The sequence below is a fragment of the Xiphophorus maculatus genome, chromosome 17 (assembly GCF_002775205.1).
Source record: "Xiphophorus maculatus strain JP 163 A chromosome 17, X_maculatus-5.0-male, whole genome shotgun sequence".
Lineage (NCBI taxonomy): Eukaryota > Metazoa > Chordata > Actinopteri > Cyprinodontiformes > Poeciliidae > Xiphophorus > Xiphophorus maculatus.
The window spans coordinates 16,995,498-17,019,055 of record NC_036459.1 but is presented as its reverse complement, the minus strand read 5'-3'; the positions used below and the strand labels follow the sequence as shown (position 1 = coordinate 17,019,055).

The 23,558-nt window shown below is 40.6% G+C and overlaps 1 protein-coding gene across 2 annotated transcripts; it reads right to left on the bottom strand.

Moving 5' to 3' along the window:
* Positions 1 to 949: 949 nt before the first annotated feature.
* On the bottom strand, positions 950 to 18,747 carry LOC102229879 (aryl hydrocarbon receptor nuclear translocator-like protein 2). 2 transcript variants are annotated; one of them, XM_023350392.1, is made up of 17 exons: positions 18,549 to 18,747; positions 11,100 to 11,214; positions 10,921 to 10,959; positions 10,803 to 10,844; positions 10,485 to 10,642; positions 10,326 to 10,408; positions 8,585 to 8,677; positions 7,943 to 8,060; positions 7,708 to 7,857; positions 6,381 to 6,618; positions 5,823 to 5,929; positions 5,554 to 5,704; positions 5,417 to 5,472; positions 5,114 to 5,225; positions 3,928 to 4,006; positions 3,729 to 3,831; positions 950 to 3,119 (listed from the first exon to the last, which is right to left on the bottom strand). In XM_023350392.1, the coding sequence occupies exons 1-17, from the start codon at positions 18,676 to 18,678 to the stop codon at positions 2,971 to 2,973; spliced, it is 1,923 nt and encodes a 640-aa protein (XP_023206160.1). In that variant the 5' UTR covers positions 18,679 to 18,747; the 3' UTR covers positions 950 to 2,970. The 2 variants fall into 2 exon arrangements, with proteins under 2 accessions (XP_023206160.1, XP_023206161.1); XM_023350393.1 differs by having other exon boundaries at positions 11,118 to 11,214.
* Between the last annotated feature and the right edge of the window lie 4,811 nt (positions 18,748 to 23,558).

The window sequence follows — 23,558 nt, the reverse complement described above, 5'->3', positions numbered from 1 at the left end:
ATTTGCAAACGTGAATTCAGACGCCATCTTATGACAGATAAAAACAATCTGCAAGACAAGGCACATGAAAATAAACAGGCTGACCACATAAAGCATCTGAGTGCTTGACTGGGAAAACAAAAAAAACATATTTTTGCTTGCATGGCAAACAAAAGGTAAAAATTCTGCCTGGAAAATACGAGTGAGAGTAGTTCAGTGTTTTTCAAAGTGGGGGGCCGTCAGGGGGCGCTGTGGGGCCCTCAGAAAGCTGGAGGGAAGATAACGAAAAAAAATGCCGGATTTTTTTTTTTTTCTTTTATCTCAATTTTTTCTTCAGAATTTTAGTTTTGTTTTTCAATCTTTGTGTTTAGGTAAAATATAACTTCAAAAAATTATTTAAACGTTATTTCGGAGGCTCATTTTCTGATTGGCTGCCAGTCAAATTGATCAGACTGCTTGGATGCTCAAGCTAGCGTAGCCTAGCAAGCTAAAAATGGAAACGTTTCGGACAAGAAAAAGACGAAACGAACCGTCCAGCAGCCCGACTGTGGAGAACATAAGAACTGTGTGAATAAAACAATATGTTACATATTTTCTAATAATCAAAAGAGTTCTACTGAAAGTGTGCATTATTTGGAAATAAAGACCTTTTTTGCAACAGAACTATTTTGAGATATTTCATGTGTTTTACTTTTATTAGCTCTATCATTATGTTTCATACACACAGAGCTACAGCTTCTACTTACCCTTAAAATCCCACTGACAGAAACGTATGAATGTTTTATAGAAAGCTGGTACAATTTGGCTTTGTTACATAAATAAATGACGGTACTTTCTGTGCTGCGTCATTGTTCATCTGCCTTCATAGTGTCACCTAGATTTATTGGTAAAGATGTGTAAAAAGTCATAAAATAAATTATTTAAGGAAGTTGCATAATCTAAAAAAATAAAAATGTAGAACATCCCAGCCTTGAATTTAGATACATTTATTTTGTGGGGGGCATCCATGTCAAAAAAATATAACTGTTTACATCTACGTTCCAGGCAAAGTTATTGAAATTCTTAATAATCCTCTAAAATAAATGCCACTGAAGCATTTTACATTTGATAATAACTTCTAATAAGTAAAATATGACACTTTTTTCGCCCTGTGCGTTTAAACATAACATGACACAAAAAGCTCGTTATGTAAGCTAGCCGCTGGCTAACCACCACGGGATTCAACTTACACCTCAACTGGTTGTTTCGGGAGTGATGTCACATAAAAGCATTTTCTGCACAGCCATCACGAATGTAGACATGTGGAGTTTGCTCAGCTTTTCTCGAACTTTTACTGAAACCGTGTGTTTTGGCGATACAAAGACAAAATCTTTTTTAGAAAAAAAAGAGTGAATATGTGGAAGAGCGCGTCGGGCCAGGTGTTGAATATGGTGGAGGATCTGGGATGCTGTGGGTCAGATTCTCTTCCAAAAGTCCAAGGGACACCGCAAAGATGCTGTCAAGCTATACTCTTGTCTTGTTATCCAGGTATGTATTCTACTTCTGATGTGCTCCCATTGTGGAATAGTCCATGTCTATTGGGAGCAAGTGTGTGACATTCACAGTGTCTGGCTGTATCAGGATCGGGACGTTATTTTTGGCCCTTATTTCACCGTCTCATTTTCAGTTTGTTTTCTTTAGGCTTTATGTGTGCTCCTGAATGTTAAGATAATTATAACAACTAAATGATTAGCTGAATCAATCAGAAAGTTGGGCATGCCGTCAGTTTCACTTTCAGTTTTAAGTATCGAGATGTCTGCATAGCACAGCACGCAATACGTAGTGGCATAAAAAGGGTTAATGTAACAGATTTGTGAGCCATAGTTGCATCATTTTTGTAGCAATGGTGGACATGTATATATTTTTATATATAGGGTTTTGTGAGCTGTGTCAGTAATGTGGCAAAATCTTCCGACCTGCCCAAAAAATTTGTAGTAGCCAATTTGTGTAGGCTACAAGGTCAAGTGCGTAGTAAAGGTGTGTGTGTCCTAGCTGATCAGTGAGAGAAAAAAAAGTATGGAAAAGAAAATTGATAAAAAAGCGGCAGAATATTTTTCTACAAGCAAGGCAGATATACAAAATCATCTTAACCCTAGCCAATTGGGTTTGTACCCACAATTGACTGTCCTGTGTTAATAACTTTGGAGTGTATTGTGATGCTTTATTGTTACTCAATTTAGAGTAACAACAAAATTGGTTTCAGAATTTTTATGTGTCACTAAAAACAAACCTCGTGTGGGTGATTGAGTTGGATGGTTATGACTTTTTAAACACCAAAATCTAGGGGAGCTGGAAGGATAAATATTCTTATTTTGACAATCTCTGAACACAAGTTCGGACAAAACGCCTCCTTTTGGAGAATTATCTCACTTTTACTTGACAGTTTTTTTGCAAATACGGCTTTAGAAATGCAAATAAAATCAACAACAAAAGAAAGACAATCATCCATGTGATGGAAAACATGACCGTTTTCACCGTGTGCCGGTGATGCGCGACTGTTCAAAGTTTGAGGAGTTACTATAGCAGCACTGAATTCGTCAGGAGTCTCGTTCTTCTTCTTCCACCTTGATAACTGATGGCAGCAGAGCAAATACTTTGTTCCTTTATTTTTCTGTAGAAAGTGTTGGTCTAGACCTCCCTGAAGGTGCTAAGGTCTCACTGAGGAAGACTGGCTCACCACTGGCTCCGGGGGCACTTTAACCTCAACATGCTTCGAGCAAGAACCAAGAAACCAACAAGACGATCAGTCACAATATTCTGTCCTCAACTAAGACATGTTGCAACCTTTAGGACAAGTCCAGCGCCTTCACTTGGTTGAGGACAGGCAAGTCTTCAGATAATAGTTTGTTAAACGGTTCACAGGTTTGTGGCATTTGGCAAAAAAAAAAAAGAAAAAGGAAAAAAAAGGGCACAAGAACTTTAGAGGGGTCGCTGAGAGTCAGAGCTCTCCCTCTAGAAAGGCCAGTGTAAATCTTCAAAGTCCCCCGATTGGCTCATGTTCACGTCCGTCTCCAGCAGGCTCATGATGACCGCCATTGCTGCCTCGTCGCTGCTGAAGCTGCTGAGCCCTGGGACATCCAGGTCCAGCTGGGACAGGTCACCTGGGGGACAGCAAACAGGAAAGAACTTCAGAAACTCTCATCTAAAGCTTTCAGCAATGCTGAGGGCTTTGTTTTCTTGTCAAGTTATTGTCCCTGAATCCTGTCTTGTTTACTTGTAAACAAGTACTTGTATGCTTTATTGGGTTTATTTGGGTGCTAATACATCATGTGTTACATAATAACACAAACTAATATGTGTCAAGTTTCAAGTCATGAAGATGAATTGACGTCCTCTTGAACACGAGATCCCGTATGGCTGCCACCCATCGAAACACAACAATAGTTGCAATAATAACAATAGTTTACTAATAACAATATTAATGACTAATAACAATAGTTTACTTCCACTTTCAATGGTCTGAATTTTTTAAAGTCAGTACTTAACATCTATTGACAAAAACTTTGCAGTTGTGTTTAAATGCATACAATGATGAGAAATAAAATATTAGCTTGTACTGCTAATTGTTGCTAGCCTGATTACCCGGCTACTTAAAACAGGTCGCTCAAACTATTAAATATTTTCCTTCCATTGGAGTACCAAACATTGATTTTCGCACAATTGTGACGTACTGAAGTTGTGTTTGAAAGTTGCCAACAGACTAAAACTACCTCGACTCTCAGGAGCTCCACTGCTTTCAGCAGCTTCCTTACTGGAATCAGCCTGGGACTGGGAGGTTGAAGAGCTGCCTGCTTCCTCTTCTCTGCTGGGAGTCTGCAAGAGTCAGAGCTCAAAGTTAAAGCAAACACACTGTTAATGCTTGGAAATATGCTGTGGTTGACAGTCTGCAGTAGCAGTGAGGCAACTTACACTCCTGCTGGTGAGTAGACATTTCTCCTGGACAGAACCAAATGGACTAGAAGCTCCACTCGATGGGGATGAGTTTGCCCTGTTAAAAATAGACATAAAACTCTGGTGATGTGCGCTTAAGGTATTCAAACCTTGACGGTTGCAGCATTGAGAACTCTAGGTCTGTTCGACTGGGGACCAGAATTGCAACATCTGTTCCATTTTCAGCGCGGTTCACGTTCACACTGCACTGTGTCAAACCAACCGAAACAGCTGAAAAACCTGTTCTCCTCCTCACCTGTGGTGGCGCTGCACTAAGAACCGCGGAAGGGAATGACACAAGTACAATTTGGAACACTTTCTAAAAGTATATTTTTTCTAAAATATACTTTAAGTTCTAATTAAAAATATTGATAAAATTATACTTTGGATAATCCTTTTAAAATGCACTTTGCATGTATTTGTAAAAATGTATATTTTGAATGTACATTTAAAGTGTACAAAGGATACCTTTATTTGTTCCAAAAAAGCATGTGATAGATACACTTAGCACACTTCAAATTGTGATTTTCTACATTTTATTTACAATTATAACACACTAAGCACAAAATTCATTGTTTCAAAAAAACTTACATCAAACATACTGATGATTAGTCTGGCTTCAAGCATGCTCAAGGACGCTAAAATTTTATATACCTACTATATTTATTTTTCACAAGGGAACTACCATGAGCCATTTCTCCCACTAGTTTTAGACTTGTGTATTTGTTTTCATTGTATTTACCCAGAATGCCCTGCGCTATAGTCCTCTTCCTGCTTTTGGAGCAGTCTTCAGTCCGCTAGGCGTTCACGCAGGCATTTGAACTGCACCAGAGTTCACTTCGACCGAACCGAGACTGAGGTTTGTAGGCGGCGGACCACAGTTTGCTTTTTTGGTCCGCATCAGAGTTTGATTACGTATTCAGACTTCACCAAGCACGCAGAACTTTCTCGGCAACCAGACTGGAGTTCGATTAAAGCGGACTAAACACGGCTGGTGTGAATGCACCCTAAATCTGCCTTTCTGTCACAACAGTCTTCATGTCTTTCTACATCGCTCATTTGTATAACTTGTTGGGACTTTTTTAATGGTACCGTCCAATTATTCTCATGGCAGTTTTAAAAATATTAAAATTATTTCTCACGTGTCATACCAAACGCGTTTTACCTGTATGTGTCGCTCAGTTCGTTTGCGATCTGGGTCCCTATGCTGCCTGCGTAGATCATGGTGCCCACACCAGTGGAGAGGCCAGGAATATCCGGGAGTTGCTGTGCTTCATCTGTTAAAGCAAAGCCTCAAAAATTAAGTATTCATTTCCCTGGATTGTTTTCACTTAATTTTCTGAGGTATATCTACTCAAAGCTTCCTGCTTTTGGGAAGGGACGGAAAAACTATACATGGCTTTATACAAGTGTGAAAGGCAATATCAAGAAAACATCTTGATTTTACAGTTTTGAATGAAAACCTCACCCTGAGTCGATTTCGAGCTGCCAGCCTCGCTTTCGTCTTTTGTGTGACCAGGCCCCCTGTTGGTGCAGAGCAGCATTGCAGCTTGCAGATCTAATGCATGAAATACGAACCGAATCTGAGCGGGGAAACACACTTACGAGATCACCCTGTTCGAAGAGACGATGAACTCCACTTCTTTGGTCCACGGATTGGTGAAGCTAAACCACTGGCTTTGGAGCGTAACATAGGAGCCGTGTTTTGTTCTGAACTTGTAGCACTGGGTCTCAATCTTCTCTTTGCTTCGAAGAACTGCACAAGACATTGGACTTCATCAAAGAGAACTTCTAAAACCTTCTAAATGATGTGTGAAAACCTTCTTCCAGGCGTTGAAAGTTGGGTTTTCTACAATTATAGTCTGCTCCATCACCTTGCCGGTGCTTCCCTGCCATATGCTGCAGGTCGTCCTGGTGGAAGTACTCGTAACAGGAGGTGCCAAGGACTTCCTGCGGCAAATAACCGATGACTGTCGTGGCTCTGGGTAGGAAACAGAAAGGGTGGAGTTTAACTATTCAGCCATTCTCTGTCTTTCCTACCACCTCCCAAGATTGTGTCCAATACGATGCATTCTAGCAAAAGCTGAACAGCAGCCTCAACATTTCACACCAGAAATTGGATAAACTTGAATCACTTTACGTTATTGGTGTTGTGTAATTACTTCCCAAAAAAGTGAGAAGAGATTGTCATGTGATGCCATCAAGACGCACAGCTTCTTCTGAGAAACAACGGCAAAGACAGAAAGGATTATCTCCACTGACAGAGGAATCGACGCCACAGCAAGCCTCTGCCATTCCTTTCTCAGCCGAACCGTGGCTTCAGAGCAAACCCGTAACCGACGGCAAGGGTGGTGGTGAAGGGGTTTGTGGGGGGCAGGGGTGAGGACAAGATCAATGGTGCGGATGGACGTAGTTAGAAAGTGGAAACTCACTGTTGATCTACAAAAGTGAACTTGCCGTCGATTGCACAGCGGGTTACAAACTCGGTGGCCTTGACGTTAACGTCTTTAGGGGGCTGGTGGGAGACGTTGGGGTGGAGGCGGCACACCGTCACCAGGCAGTTCAGGCTGGGCGTCTCCTTGTCCGCGGCGTCGCCCTCCGGGTCCAGCTGGCCGCTCGGCCAGGTCCGCATGTACCCGGTGCAGTGGAGGGTGCAGTACCTGTAGGTCTCTGTGGGCAGAAACAACGCGTGAGGCGATGACGCTCAACGTGTTTTAGTGGGAGTTTATGTTTGTTTGTTGGAGAAAGTTGGTGTTTAAGCAGCATCATAAAAGGAACAGAGACTGGACTGTGGGAGGAAGCCGGAGTACCCAGAGAGAACCTACGCATGCACAGGGAGAACATGCAAACTCCATGCAGAAAGACCCCGGGCCGGGAATCAAACCCAGGACCTTCTTGCTGCAAGGCAACAGTGCTACCAACTGTGCAGCCTGTTCTTATATTTAAGAACGGGCTGCTGTTGTTCTTATATTTAATTGGTTATTTTGTAGATCAATGCCTCTGTTTGCTAGTGTACATTGCTTGTTTTGCATGAAGTAATTGGTGAATTAAAAACAAAAAGAATCCACATGTGCAAAGCTGATGGAGACAAAATGCAGCTGAAAAGGCAGTGAAACGTTGTTGCATGAAGGTTTGGGGTTGAATATAGATGCACACAACATTTTAAGCTGCGGTGCAGACTAAAAGCATGAGGCACCTGGAAGGTTACTGATTCCCCAATGTAGTGATCAGGTTGTACCACAAGGTGGCGTCAGACCTCGAGGCATGTCATTTCAGCAGATCCTGGACCATTTCACTTGTTGGTTGTAAAGCAACCAGATCACCCAGACCTACTTTTTGTCTTTTAAATTGTCTCCTTTTATTTTTAGTGAAAAGAGACAAAAAAAAACATTTTGTAATATTTAGAGTCACTCACAAAAGTTGAACAAAATAGTTTTGACTGAAGAATATTGGTTGTTTTTTTCCCCTTGTTTATGAACTGATGGAGCCTTTATTTATATCTAGTTCCTCAAACTTTACTAATTCTTTCTTTTGGCAGTTTTTGAACATTTAATCCAAATAATAAATTGGTTAATAGTAGGATCACAAAGTCCTACTACCTCTAACCACTCTGACAGAACCTAACCACATCCTTGTTTTCACCTGTATGAACCAAGGTCTTCTGTTCCTTTTTAGACACTAACTCGCCACCAAAAAGAGCAATGCGGTACGGGCGTGCAGCAGAACGGCCATTTCAAAATCTGACAAACTGGAATTCACCTTTCTTCTTAGAAGCGGCGGGCAGCGAGTGCTTGCCTTCGTGCTTCCCTGTGACCCGACTGTGCTTCATGCGGCAGAAGAAGGATCGCCTGGCTCCGGTGGCCAAGTGGGACGGCCTGACGGGGGCTTCGGCCTGGACCTGAAGCCCCGCTGCACAGAGAAGACCACAAGTTCTGACACAAAGCGCCTGACTCCCGTCTGGTTTGCTCTAATTCGGTTTCGCCTGCAGTCTTACTGGAGGCGTCGACGAGGCGCTGCTGGGGGAGCATCTCTGAGGACGAGAACTGCTCCTTCACCTTGTGGATGTCTTTGGGGTGGATGAAATCGAACAAACTCTGGCCGGTCAGCTCCAACTGGAAGAGAAACGCATGTATTGATGATATTTCTGACTTTAATTTGTAAAACTTATGGCGCGAGTAATTCAGCATTTAATCAGTACATAATCAGTTTAAAGTACGACAAAGACTTACGGCTTTGTTTTAATGATTGAGGGAGTCTAACTCCAAATGAAAGATTATTGAGGGTTTGAAACAGATTGTAAAAGTTTGCATACTCTTTGAATTTTCAAATTTTTTACATTATAACTACAAACTTCAACATATTTTATTGGGAATTTGTGGGACAGAACAACATAAATTAATGTTCTAACATGGCAAAACAAGAAAACGTTCCTATGCTATAAATATTTTTGCATGGTACAGCTGATCACTGCATTTTCATGGGCTCAAGTGTAAATTCTAATTTGCATCAGGACTTCACCAAAATACTTTTTGATGAAGTGTCATCAAAAAGTATTTTGTTTTTGTTTTGTCTTGTTTTTTTTTTTAAATCAAGCATAAATATTGACAACAAAATGTGCAGTATGGCCTGAACAAACCTTGCTGAAGTTAAGGATCTTGGAGACAGACTCTGAGATGAACAGGATCTTCGCCCGATCGCACCTTACGACTAACAGGAAGCCATCGGCTGCCTTGACATGAAGACACCAAGAAAATTGAGAAATAAAAAGCCGGTAAAAAAAAAAAAAAAAAAAAAAAAAAGAGGAAGTGGACGTGTTGTGGGAAAGTTGAGGCTACAGTTGAGGCATGTGACCGAAGCCATAATCCCAGACTGGGAAAACTGGCTTGAGTAAATCCAAGCTATAACATATGGGATCCCTGTTCTGAGGAGTGTGAGAACAGATGTGTCAAGCTTTTAAAGCTCAAAGGGGGGTTAAAGCCAACGTCGTAAGACAATGGAAGGGGTATGATGCAAGTGGAGAAAACTTATGGAGTGTGGTACACGCTGCTGAACCGCCATTGAAAATAATCTGGTTATGACGAGGGTTTAGGAATGTGCAATACATGACTGAAAAAGCAGCAACTCATGTCTTGTATTAATTTAAAACAAATACTAACAAAATAAAAAGATCACGAGCATACATTTGGTGCATCGAAGAGTACACAACGTACTCTAATGTCAAGACACAAACTCGTAAGCAAATACCTCTGAGAACCATTGAAATCGTTACGTTAATGGCTCCATTTCAACTCGTGAAGATTCATGTAGGCCTTAGGGTGTTTTGACACCTGATAGTCCGGTGTACTCAGTTCAACTGGAGAATAATATTGCAATATTTGTTACATTTTTAGCCGCTGCAGTTCACTTTCACACTGCACTGTGTCAACCAAACCAAAGCTTTTGAAAAACATGTTTACCACCTCACCAGCGGTGGCGCTGCACCAATAACCACAGAAAAAAGCAACACAAAAACCTCTGAAGAAGACACTAAGAGTAACTTTCCTCATCCCAAAATGCAAACAACAATGAAGTGGTGTCAGACTTTATCTGTTGTCGGATTTGTTTTTGGCAAAACACCACAAGCCATTTCTCCATTGAGTGCTAGACTCAAGAGTTTGTTTCGGTTGTGTATACCCAGAATGCCCTGCTCTTTATGCTGCTCTCTGGCTTTGGACCGCTCTCTGGTCCGCCTGGCATTCACATATGCTCTCAAACCACACCAGAGTTCACTTCTATTGAACCTAGACCTAGGTTTGCAGGTGGACAAGAGTTTGCTTCTTTGGTTCACATCAAAGATAGCGCGAACATTCACACCTCCCCAAACAAATCTGACTTTCTAGGCAAACGAACTAAAGTTGGACAAAACAGGGTTTCTGTGAATGCACCCCAAGTTGCCATTTTGAAGCTACGTATAGTTGGACTGAATGTTTTATAAAACTTGCCAGGAGAAAGCATCAACTCTGAAAGGAACAGAACACATTTTGGCTTTAAAGTTTCTACTGAAAAATTGATAGTTCTAATGGAGCAGTGCAAACTTGGGCAGAGAAGACCAAAGTGCAGATATCTGCACATAGCAAACACAAACTCCTAATACCAACTATCCAAAAGTCCAAAATGAACTAAGCAGTTTTCAAAAATATTCCAAAATTAAGTGTAAGGCCATCTGTCACATTGCTTAAGTGGAGGCATTCAAGAGTCATACTCTGAATGTTATCTAGTTGCCTAGATTTAAGAGCTGATAAGAAGCGGGTGACTTCAATGTGTTGTCCTTGTAAATTGCACCAAGACTTTCCAATAATCAAATAAAATTTTTATGACTTTAGCTTTTAAAATTTTACCCTGAGCAGAAGGTGCCGAAGGTCATCGTGAGGCAGGATGGAAGGCTTGTGCTTGGCATCGGCGAAGGCACCGCTCGCCCCAGCTGCAATCAAACAGAATCCACTTTTAGACCATCTTTACCAACATTTTCAACAGCAGTGCAAACGGTTATGAAGTACCTTTGAGGGCTTTCAGGTGTTGTACAGCTTTCCGTAGAACAGTGAGCTTGTCAAGTTTTCTTGCCCTGGGCTGGCACGCAGGAATCATGGCGGAAAGCTCGTCAATGAGGTTGTTCATTTTGTCCCTCCGTCGTTTTTCAATCTGTCGGTGAGGCTCCCTGTAGGTACATATATCTTTAATGTTTAAATTATGATGATTGTAAAATAAAGTGATAAATTCAGTGAAGAACCGTTTAAGCTCATAGAACTCATTGAAGAGCCATTGACGTCAAAAGTTCCTTAGCTACTCAGATGATCCAGACATGAATAAAGGTTTACCTGAAGCATTTCATTTTGACTTGCTGATCCTCTCCCTCAGATCTACAAATAAAATGATCAAAATCAAACTTGATGTATCCTCCATAATCAAGATGTAAAGCCTGAAGGCTGTGAGTACCTGCTGAGGTCATCCTCTAAGTTGAAGTTGAGGCTTTGCCTGTGAGATCAGAGACAACGTGAGTCATTTAATACTCCAGAGAGACAATTTGTCCATTGTATAGTGTCGCGTTTATGATACTACATAGGAGTAAAAAGACACCAAAGTTGTTTATTGCCACAGACAACACCCGCTCTTACTGTACACGGGTGTCTGACCTCTCCTCCACCTCCCCTTTCCGTTTCCTTGGCAGCTCGACAGATGGCATCGTGGATTCTGCTTGGATTGGCCCCTCCTCCTCTTCTGCAGCTCGATCTAATACGTGAGGACAAGCAGGAATGTAGCAGACTGTGAGTGAACACTGCAGCTTGGAGCCCAAAAAGGGCCCAGGCTGTAACATGGTATCAGGGTAACAGCAGGACTCAAAACGCAAAGAAAGACAGTTGGGAACTTTGGGCAATGATCTGATGGAAGACCTTGTGTCTTGACATTCATTGGGAAAAAACTTTTCCGGTATCACCTATTTAAACATTGTTGTGTCCATAGCGGTCTCTCATGCCAGTCGACTCTTGGATGTCAAGAAAAAATAAAGAAGAAAAAAATAAGGTACAGTTTTTTGCCTACTGTGGTTCCTATTGAGGTTTATTCCAGGGCGCAGCAAAGGAAGTTAAGACCAACTGTTGAATATAAGATTCAAGAGGGGGAGTCTAGTTCTCATACTGGTTACACTTACTAGGCAAAGAGGGTTACAGAAGTTTGATTTTCCAGTTCACATAGGTTTGTAGCATGTCTTTATTGACATGCTGTGTCCCTAAAGACATGCTGTGGGCATTGTTGAGTAAATTTAGGTGAGCTGAACATCTCATTTCTAGAGGATGTCTGGTCTCTAGTTTCCGAAAGCAAAAACTGTGTGCTTGTTCTGGGTACAGAGTCAAATTTGTTCCTTCAGCATGTTGTTCTCCACCAGGGCTGACCCTGAAACTGGTCGTATTACAGGTGTTGACAGACAGGACGTCCAGGTGCAAGTGTGGAGAGGAGGTGTTCTGGTTTGAGAACTTCTGAGTCTCATTATTCAGAGGATGCAGTAGAGTTACTGTCTTCAAGCAAGGGTGCCCTGCAGTGACTTATCACTTCAATTAAATAAACAACTTTGTAGTCAGGCAAGTGCCGTTCTCCTAGCAACTGCCAAATCCAGACTTGCCCAATGAACTGCCAAACAGAGAAACATAATTAACCACTCCAGAGAACTGCTCTAGAATCCACTGGTGGTGTGCATTACTAAATACTTACCAATACTTTGAATTTGATGAGGTAAGGCTTGGATATAACTTTGGGCCATTGAAACCTATACCACCAAGCTGTCCAAATGTACTCACTGCACAGTCCAGTTGTGAAATTGCGACACTTGAGAGCGTCCTGTTCTGTCATAAACTTGTGTAGAAGCAGATCGTGCCCGAGGGCTGTAAATAACACATCTGTAGCCATGGAAGTGATTGGGTGACTCACTACGTTTGCCAATTTAGGGTAAATTTCCTTCAAAAATGCTCTCATGTTTACTACTCCTCTCCCTCCAGCTGTATTTCACTTTAAAAAAAACAAAAAAACAACTAACTTCACAAGAATCCTGTCATTTCCCTTCACTCTATTATCCTTCAGCTTCCAGCCACATTCCTTCCTCAAAAACTCAAACTCAACTGCTTTGCCTCGGTCTTGCTCTAGAGTCATCTGTTTCCAAGCGAACTGTGACACGCCGACTGAACGCTGCCATTCAAAACCTGGAGCTGTGCAGGTTTTGGCTGTTAAATGGCATGTGTGCGTAAATAAGGTTTGTTCTGTGTCTTGCCTAATCCTTATATAACCGCTGGAACACTGACCTACTTACAACTCTCGGGTGGACTCTTTAAATTGTGACATCCACTTACAAAAAAATCAAACCTGCACGTGAGGAACACTTTATAGTGAGATAGCTGACCGCCATAGTGCCTCGGTTGAATTATTGACTGGATTTTTAATATATTAGGTGATTTAAGAAGATTGCCGTGTTTTTTAATTTAATCCTCCAGCGAGGAAGCAAGGTGTCCTGTCAGACCGTCAGTTCCCGAAACAATCTGTTTTGGAAGCAAAGATTATACGGTTGACTCACTTGCACTTAAGAAATAATTTCAGATCATTCTTAAAATGTACATCAATAAAGTGTAACATATTTATTTATATAAATTACAATACTATTTGCTATAAGAGAACCTTTTTCCTAGACAATGTTGATATTCTCTTAATAAATAATAATTGTCATAATTTAGTTCAAAGATTATAAGCAGAAGACTAGACCCACTGGACTGTTAGCTAGTAGCTACCATCAAAGTGACATCTGTTGGACTCATCACAGACCAAAAAAAATACCTTTATTTTTACAATAATCATTATGAAAATAACTAAAAGTGTTATCGGACTGAACAATACTATATACCATGTGCTCATGAAAAACTACTTCATTAACCTACCTTTCCTCACCTTTGATTGTTGTGCGTAAATTACTTGTTTTTTTTTGTTTGCTTTTTTCAGAAGCAGTCTCAAAAAATACGGTCTCGCCGACTTTCTTTATTTCTTGTTATTCCCCTTAAATCATATTCTATTTTTATGATTACAATGTCACACAAAAAGGAAAAAGCAATAAAATCGTACCCTCCCTGGAAATATTTCTTTTTGCATGAGTGCAAATTAGCTCATGGTACAGATCGTGCTTTCAGAACAGATTTTGCAGTAACAGCCACACGAGAACACACACACACACCTACACACCCACAAAACCTCGTAAAAGCGAACATGAGGTCAGTGCAACCCGATAGACATCACACAGGGTAAAAAACTTGCGGAGTCCTACTGACCCTGTCTCTTAAGACCGTGGGAGGGCTAAGTAATTGGTTCAGAGCAGCAATCTGAATAAAAATGTATTTTTATTAAGTAATAAATTACTTTGAGATGTCACAGTGACCCCTCCCTGGCTCAAATGACACCTGGGAGTACTCAAGAAGATTTAAACCAGCAGTGGGGGAAAAAGCTGAATTTCATTGACATATTTTCTTTAATCTTTCCGGTGCCGTTTAGTGGGTCACTGATGCACTAGTGGAAACACCAGATCTCTCCTCCACCCACTGTGGACCTCTGCAGCTGATCCAGCACAGCACACTGCGTCCCTCAGCAGGGGGTTTTACCACCTTTGTGTCATTCAGCTAAGGCTCTGAGGACTGTTTCGTGCTTTGAACGAACATATATGGGCAACACTGAGTCGCATCAGCAGTGACAGGAGCACTGTGGAGAGGCCAGGCCTGCAGGGCGCCATGGTGACGACATACAGGAGGGGAACGACAGGATGAGGCGGAAGCACGGTTTTCTGTTTAACTCCACTTGAATACCTTGAGAGAATTTGCTGGTGGACAATAAACGACCTGATTTGGGTTCAAGTGGTGCACAGAGGGGGGAAAAATCCCTTTGAAACACAATGCAGCAACTCACTTTAGAATCAAAAGACCTTGAAAATGTGTCCAAGCTGCTTGACAACTGGCTGCACGTGTCTTTAATTCACTTATTTATGCAAATTCACAAACAAACTTACATAAGGTCCCTGCAGATAAAGAGACCCAGTCACGGGTAGAAATAGTCTCCAGTTTAGGTCAGGATATTCTTCAGAAAAACTCAGAAAAATGAGCTTACTTGAAGCTGTAGAATTATAATTACATACACCTCCTCTCCACACTTGCACCTGGACGTCTACAGTTTCAAGCACACAGCCAAGCTACAGCAGAAATACAGAAAATGGTAGCTTAATATTATAGTACTTTGTAGCCAGGCGTTTTTTTTGTGTGTGTGTGTGTGTGTGTGTGTGTGTGTGTGTGTGTGTGTGTGTGTGTGTGTGTGTGTGTGTGTGTGTGTGTGTGTGTGTGTGTGTGTGTGTGTGTGTGTGTGTGTGTGTGTGTGTTTTGAATGTTTATTTTCCCATTTTCTGTCCACAAAGTGGTCGTGGTCTTTACAGAAAGTGCTTCGAAATGAGTAAAATGGGCAAGAAGAGGACAAAAACTGTTTCAGGTCTAAAAGACACAATCTACACCAGAAGAACATTATGCGATTCTTCCATGCTAAACAATCATTAAAAAAAGTAACTTAAGGTGGATTTATCATTCGTTCTTAATTAATACTTTACATCAAACCCACATAATGGGCCAGTAGCTACGATTCCATACAATGGTCATGCCAATTTTGACTGGAATTTTAACATGTTGCATAGAGTAGTCCCTCCATCCATCCATCTATTTTCTGTACACCATTGTCCCAGTGGAGTCGGGAGGGGTGCTGGTGCCGATCTCCAGCGAATGTTTCGGGCGAGAGGCGGGGTTGCATATAGTAGTTTGGAGAGAAATTAACCAAGATACGTAAAGCGTTATTTTGTCAGATGTTGACGCTACATGTGGCTGTTATAAACAGAAAGAGGAAGTTGCAAGCTAGAATTGACCATACATATCAGGAAAAACATATGTGTTTTTCCGATAAACTGCTGAGGAGGTGTGGACTTGTACATTTGTCAGGATTCTGTGCCTCTGGTAGGGCACAGACCCACCAGTGGATGGGAACGTTCGATACATTCAAACTTATTCAGCAAATGTGTTTCAACCCTTTTTAACGCAATGCTTCAAATGTGAAAAACGTGAATAGAAACACAGTTAAAATGGGTTTCAATTATTTTATTACAGTACAATCACACACTAAAAATTTGTGGAATATCAGCTCCTTAATTTGAGTGACAGAGAAAATAGACATTTGGACACAATCGACATATGACCTAATTTTTTCCCTCAATTATTTGGTTGGGCTAGTATTCAGAGTCCCTGGACTTTTTCACATTACACATACAAATCTGATAAGTCTTCCATGTTTTTGTATTCGCCCATCGTGAGGCAAAGCTTTTCACAACCATGTTTCACTGCAATAACAGCTGCAAAGTCTTTGGAGATACGTCTAGCAGTTTTTCACATCTAGACACTGAAATTTCTGCCCTTTCCTCCATTTTTCTCCACTTCACAATTTTACACAATTCTAACTGTCTATCATTTAAAAAAATAATAAAAAATACATTTAACTGCACGTGACATGTGAAAGGTTCTCTTGGTTGAAGAATTTTGCGAGGCACTGTACACAGGAAGTGCTGAGCATGACACAATAAGCAGCGTTCTATCATGTAGTGTAGGTGTTGAATGTTTTCTTTCATTTATGCGTTGCTGACGTATTTAGCTTGATGTTTGATTATTGGTCATTTAAGATAACCAGTAAACTAATAGTCTCTCTGCGTTTAGATAACCTCTAGCTATTTGGCACTTAGCTTGCAGGTCAAACCAGTTTGAACAGCCAGTAGTTGAGTCTGCTTTGTTTCTTAGTAATTAGGTTTTTCTGTTAAACGATTTGTTTGAGGTCTTGTTAAGTTGTTGTTAAGGCTTAAGAAATGGGTATTTTTGGCCCTTTGCAATAAATAAAACACACGTTCTAGTTTGAAATTATCACCTTTTTCTAATGCCAGATCTGTTTAATCTTTGTTATTATTCTTGAATAATAAATTGACAAACTTTTGATAATATTAAGGTTTAAGGATTCCATGTAAAATGTAAAAGCAGCCAGTTTTTTTTTTTCATTCCAGTGCAAAAGACGTTTATTTGCTCTGTTCAGACAGAAAATGGGCGAAAACAGAAAAAAATACAGCAAATGTCCCAAGGTTAGGAATTGCTATGTATTGCAAATTTTTGCTCAGGTCCCTCTTGAAAATGAGATCTAGATCTCAACGGGGTTTACCTGATTAAATAAAGGAATATAAACCCTGGACAGCTGCGTTGAAGAATAATGGCTTCTACAAATTCTGCAAGTTTAAAGTTATTTTTTTTTAAACGACAAAAAATATGGCTCAAGACTTGGGTTTAGCTGACTTATACACTCGCTCCTGTTAAGAAAAACCAAGGTTCTTGTGAAACATCAGGAAGAGTTTGCGTTATTCTTAGAGCTGCTATCTATGCATCCAGGAACCGAGACAGCAGTTCCAGAGCCAGGTCTGTTTTAAGGTCGTTATAAACATGCTGCGAGACTCGGATGGCTCATTATTCTCCAGCCCAGTTTGAGGTCATGATCTGATATCCGTGATGCCTGGAGCTGGTTTTGCACGACTATTACTGAAACCAACACTAGTGAACCTCATTTATGCACAGGACACAATCAAATTAGAACTTCAGTGAAAAAGTTCAGAGGGTGTTCAGACTTGTGCAATTTGTTTAATTTGCGGGTGAAGTTTCAATGTTTGAACAAGGGGGAATGCAGCTGAAAATGTTAAGTTAAATTATGCTTAATTAAAATATAAAAAATAAGCACAGTGTTTTGGGCATTAGTTGCCTTTAGTTCACAGCAATTGGACAAGACACAGGGAGGAGAGAGAAATGGAAAACATGGAGCAAAGAGTCGAAGACTTTTTTGTTAAAAAAAACAAGCACACATGCTTTTTTGTGCAGGACAAACAAGGAGTTCAGCTTATTTAATTATTTTTGTCTATTTAAATCTTAATTTGCAGACATTTTAAGCTGCTCTGTCATAAATGTAGGGTAGGCGGAATATGCCTGAGTTTTGTTATATTTCTAATATGGCTGAAAAAAAACAAAACTCAACTGAACTGAATTTTTTGGAACTGTTCATTTACAAGCATATTTCATTCATTGAGGAAAGGTCACTGTATATTTAAACGACAGGCTTCATTTAAACACTGCTGCTGAGTTTTGATAGGACTTATACCGAATTGAGTTTCGCGTTGTCAGAACGTCACGTATAAATTGATCAAAACCCACTTTCGGGCGGACATTCCTACGCTTGTAAGAATTGTGGCGCTTTCCCGAGTCTTTTCATGCTTGACATTCCTGCACTCGTCCCTGGGCTGATTCAGCGGCTCTCGGCCACCGCAGGAACCAGCTGCCTCCCCCTGCCGCACGGCGCAGGCAGCGCTGCTCTACTGATCTACTGACCCACTTTCGGGAGGAAGCCTGAAAGAGAAACGGTATCTCGTGGAAACACGTGACGCAGAGTAGCTAAGCTCTTGTTGGGGCGGTTCTTGGTGACGGTCGGGTCAACCATGCAGAAAGGCTCACCGCTAGCTTCGAGGATAAAGCTAGAAACACAACAATGATTTAAATTGTAAAACTTTGGGAGGTGCTGTATTTCGTCACAGCGGCGTTGACGTGGTTGCTGCGGGAGCGTTGCCTGGTGAAGGGCTCAACAAAGGCACTTCGTGCGCGTGCTTGCCGTTGCTCGAAGATTGAATGAAACAAACTACGTGGAGCGCGCGACTAGATAACTCAACAATATAATAACTCAACAATAGTTCAGCAGTGTTCATTTCATACTACTGTGGCTAAACCCTGACGCTAAGAGGGACACTGAAAGTAGCTGAATTACTCTAAACAATAAACGAGTCGAAACAGACCTTTTAAATAGTAAGTATCTCAACATTTAAATGTTTATCGTTAGAAATAGGAAAGACGGTGAAGCAGGAGTTCAACAAAAATAAATACATAAAACTGTAGCGTCAACCCAAAAGTAAAGGACTGACAACCAGAGCTATAAGGGCTTACCTGCCGGTTTGTCCACCGTGCTGTCGGAGCCCCCGGTTGACATGCCTGCGGACTGGAACCGGCGCTCCCGGTGAAGGCTACGGAGAGCCGCCGAGCATGTTGAGACACCAGCTGTTGTGGTGTGATGCATAAAAGAGACGGTGGGAAGGAGGGAGCTTCAGATAGCCGGGGTGTTGTATAATTGACTTCATTTTTTTCAACCCCCCCTCCATCACTCTCCTCCTCCTCCTCCTCCTCCTCCTCCTCGCGTAGTTCCTGTTTTTTTTTTTCTTTTTTTTTCTTTTCACAGAACGATGTGAGTGGAGTGGAGAGGAGTAGGGTGGGGTGGGGTGGGGGTAGAAACGTGAGGGATGAGTGAGAGAGGAACACCCATTTTCAATAGTGGACGGGGAAAGAAGGAGAGAGTTCACGCCGGTCTTATCCTCCATTAGCTACTATACCTACATGGTTCATTCAGGTCCACAGTCGAAAAAGCTGCAACGTTCCGAGGATTTCTTTTTTTTTTCCAATGTAATTTAATAGAGCCAGTCAGTGAAAAACGACACATTTTTTTTCCAGTAGTTATTATTGTGTGGTTAAGCTGAACAAAATACAACTCTGACTGCAGTTTCGTGTGACAGGTAATAATCCATTTAAAGGGCAATTAAATGGCCTGACAGGAAGCGTGCAGCGAGCGCGCGGCAGTGCTGATAAATTCATTTTTGATTTATGCCGAATAGAGCCGAATAGAGCCGAATAGAGCCCGGTCACTTATTCTTCCCCTCCCCGTGTCGTGCACGTTTCGGTGACCTCAATAAGAGCCCCGAGCTCGTCACCCATCTGACGCAGCTGCAAGCTTTCTCGCTTCCTTCCTATCGGAGCAACGAGAGAAGTGAGGTCTCACTCTGTTTCTTTTTCCAAATCAACTTTCATCCAAAAATATATATATTATAAATCATGTTTTTTGTTGTTTTGTTGGGGTTTTTTTTTAAAATCAAACTAAACTATTCATATCCCTGGCCATTTAAGATTGTAAAAATATTTATTGTACTAAATGACAGAAAAAAAATTGTTTCACAATTACAAGTTCGAATCACTCTTTGGAACAATTGACTACGGAAGAGGATGGGCACTGAAAAAAACTGGCTTTTTTTATCAGAATTTTTACTTTACTCTCAGAAGTGTTTGTCTTAGAAGATTGCAGTCAGAATAATGAGGGGGAAAAAAAACATCTGAAATTTGAAATCTGAATTTCCGTGGCCCTAATCCTCTTCCCTGATGAAGTGAAGATATTCACCTGTTCAGACGCTGATGTGCCAGGGTACCTTTTCTGGTTAGAAATGTGCAATTCAATCTGCTTAATAAAAGAATAAAATGTAAAGATGCTTGCCGAAGCTACTAAGAGCCTGTCATTTTTAGAGTGTCATTTTATATGCTGAAACGCCACTCGTAGAGGAAGACGCAGTTACTTCAAAAGCAACACATGGAGCTAGAGTACAGTTTACAAATCCACCTTATAGGCATGAGACTACTTTTTTTTTTAAGTTAAACTGTTGTGCAGATTAACCACCCAAATGCTAGGGTCCATTTGATGAGCCATAGCAACAGTTTTAATTATTTAATGATGGATTGTAGCATATTTTAACTAAATAGATTCTGAAATAATTACATATAACTTTAACATAACGGATTCAACTTTTAATTCACCATCTATATTTGCAATACTGCACTTAAGTATGTTTTCATTTCATTTCAAACATCGATGCATGTTACTTATTTATTTCAGATATAAAAATGTTTTTGATTTGTTGTTGTCTGTTGGATTATAATAATTTTAGCTTTCAATAGTCTCAATCTAAGATTGTATCCATGCTAGGCAGGACGTAAAAGTAATTTTTGTTTGTCTGTTTGTGTGCTTTAGCAAACCCAGAAGCACAGTTACACAGGAGTTAAACGTGTTAAAAAGTTTTAATATGGAGCTTTTAGGTCTTTAAAACAACCTGCACGGCAGCAAATAACAAAGATTAAATACATGGTAAACTGATTTTATATAGCAAATTCTACAACATGAAGGATAATGGGGGAAAGGGGAGCAGACGTAGACTATTGTGTGTTTTAGTGAAAACATTTACTTTGGGGAGTTTTGTTCAGGAATATGTATGAGGAGTGATAGGTCCCCACTAGTATCGACGATCTTCGGCGCTCACCTACATAGTGTTATTCGAGACCTTTGCACGAGACTTTACGTAAGAAAGAAGGCTGCACGTGCCAGCGAGAAACGTGCTGACCTATATATTATATAACTCGAGGGTCACGTGGCGGCGGGAGGCTCATTAACCCATTTTATAAAGAGTCTGTGGAGAAAGTGCGGCGATTCCACGCACGCATTCAGCTGCCCATCAGAACAGCGGAGTGGTCAGGTGATACCGAACCAGAGATATTACAAACATATTCTGATGTTTCAGAGGAGCAATGCAAGGAGTCAATACCAGTAGTTCTTATAGGTTGACATATATAATAAATATTTAACTTATAATTAATATCAATCTATCTACCTACGTATTGAAATCGTCAGCATTAACATAATGATTTATGATTAAGGAGTGAAATGTCCTTCATCTTTCCTGATGACAGAGGAATGTTGCCCCGCAAATATTTCAGTGTGGTCATTTAATAACTGACGATGTAAAGGTGAAGAAATTTGATAGTCAGTGTTTAAATATGAGGGAAAACAGCAGTCAACAACTGGAAGACAAAGATGGCGTCCAAGATCTACAATGTTCTTCACATTGAGCATTTAATGTTGTCAGCTGCTGTTTTTGAAAAGTTCCTTACATGAAGAACCTTAAGGGAATTTTCTCTGCGATTTGCTGCGTTCGAAACACTTTTGAACACAGGGGAGGTTCCCTGAAGGTTACATTTAGCAACTACAATGTGACCTTTGAGGAACCTTTCAGGAATCTTCTCTCTAAAGTAACTTGAATGTAAGTTAAGCAACATTCATGATGTTTCACTCTGCGAGCCTCCAGGGAATGTTCAAAAGTTTCAAAAATAACCTTTGGGGATGAATTCCTAAATCAGAAAGCATGTTAATTGCAATATTCATTGTTTGATTTCCTTGTAGTCTTTAGGTAAAGTTCTATGACAATTAGCTTCAACATTTACAGGGACATTTAGAGAACATTCCCTAGATGCCCCAAGAAGATTAGCTTCAACACTATATGACTTTCTGGGAACCTTGAGGGAACCTTCCTAAAGGTTTCCAGAAGGCAGTTGCAACATTGATAGAATAACGCTCCCTAAAGGTTCCCTGATACCTTCAACTTTGACAGTGCAAAATCCAAAATGTGATATTTCAGGAACTTCTGAGAAACATTCCATGAATCGTCACTGAAGGTTAGCTTCAACATTTACAGTTGGACCCTTTCTAAATCTTCACAGAATATCCCCCAAAAGTTCCTTGAAGCCTTGTTGCAACATTGCAGCTTGGGGACCTTTAGGGGACATTCTCCGAAGATACCTAGAGGGTAAATGTGAACTTTCACACCACACATAACCTCCACAGAGGATACCTAAGACTCTTTAAAGATTAAGTTCCACTTTTACAACTGGATCCTTTGGGTACATTACCTAAAGTTTCACAGAAGATTAGCGTTAAAATTCAGAGTGTAACCTTTTTACTGACTTCAAGGAATTTTAATTGGAGGTTATTGGCGATGATCACAATGTGACACTTCACAAAATGCTCCCTTACTGTCTCTCGAGGTTCCGTGAGAACCAACGTCAAATGTCATACTTTTTATATTATGACCTTCAAAGAAATTTTACTAAAGGTTCCTTGAAGATTAACTACTCCATGATGTGACTCTTTGTTCCTCAAAGCTTTCCTTGAACATTAAGAGATTGTTCTCTGAAGGTTCCTTGAAGTCCTGCTTTAAACATTCAGTGTTACTCTTTAGGAATTTTGGGGGGGATATTTTCCTGAAGGTTCCAGAAGGCAACATTCATAGTATTAAAACCTGGAAACTTTCAGGGAAAACTTTGTAAAGGTTCTATGAAGTCTGTTGTCAACTTTCATATTGCATTGTGTTTGTAATGATGTAAAGCACTTTGAAATGCCTTGCTGCTGAAATGTGCTATACAAATAAAATTTGATTGATTGATTGATTGATTTCATAATTTTCACTGGGTGGCATTCAAAGAACCCTCAAGGAACTTTCTTTGAATGCTTCCTGGAGATTAGCTCTAATGTCCGCAGTGTGACTCTTGGAAACCTCCAGGGATTGTTCTCTAAAGGTTCTGTGAGGTCTAATGTCAACTTTTACTTCCACAAAATGACCTTCAGAAGACCTTTTATCAGTGTTCCTTAAAAGTTACTTCCATTTTCATGCGTTTAATTTTCTCCACAGCTAAACTGAAAAGTGGATACTACAGAGTAAGACCATGACAACAGGGTCATGGCATGACGGCCCTATCACTTCTTCTGTGAGGCGGGTTTTCGAGTGCGTAAGTAACCCGCTTGCTGTTGGCTTTCTGTTGTAACCTGATTTCGTGGTCCAAACCAGAAACCCAGTTTCCTTAATGGGGGTAAGGGATTAAGAGAAACCCGGTTAACTAGATTTGCAGGGTGGGATGGGACAGCGTGAATTCTTGGCCAATTCTTGACATAACATTGATGACTCACATGAAGGTTTGCTGTGTTTTCTTATAGCTGCCGGTTTACTACATATGGTAACCTGGGACACAGTGTCTTTAAAGAACAAGAACTCTGTCTGGGAAAATATTTTTTAATAGCACTGACTTCAAAATATCACTATTTATAAGTTACATTGATTAATGATTACTAATGCTTGACCGGCATACTTTGATTTTGTAATTTAATCTCTACCATGCCTTAAGTTGTTCTTATCCATTTGTTCATTCAGGGCTTGACCAACAGAAAATGAAATAAAAGCTCGCCAAGAGCTCCCCCTAGTGGCTCAACAGGGAGAAAGTAAAGAGTTTTGATTCTACGTTGCGAAAACTTCATCT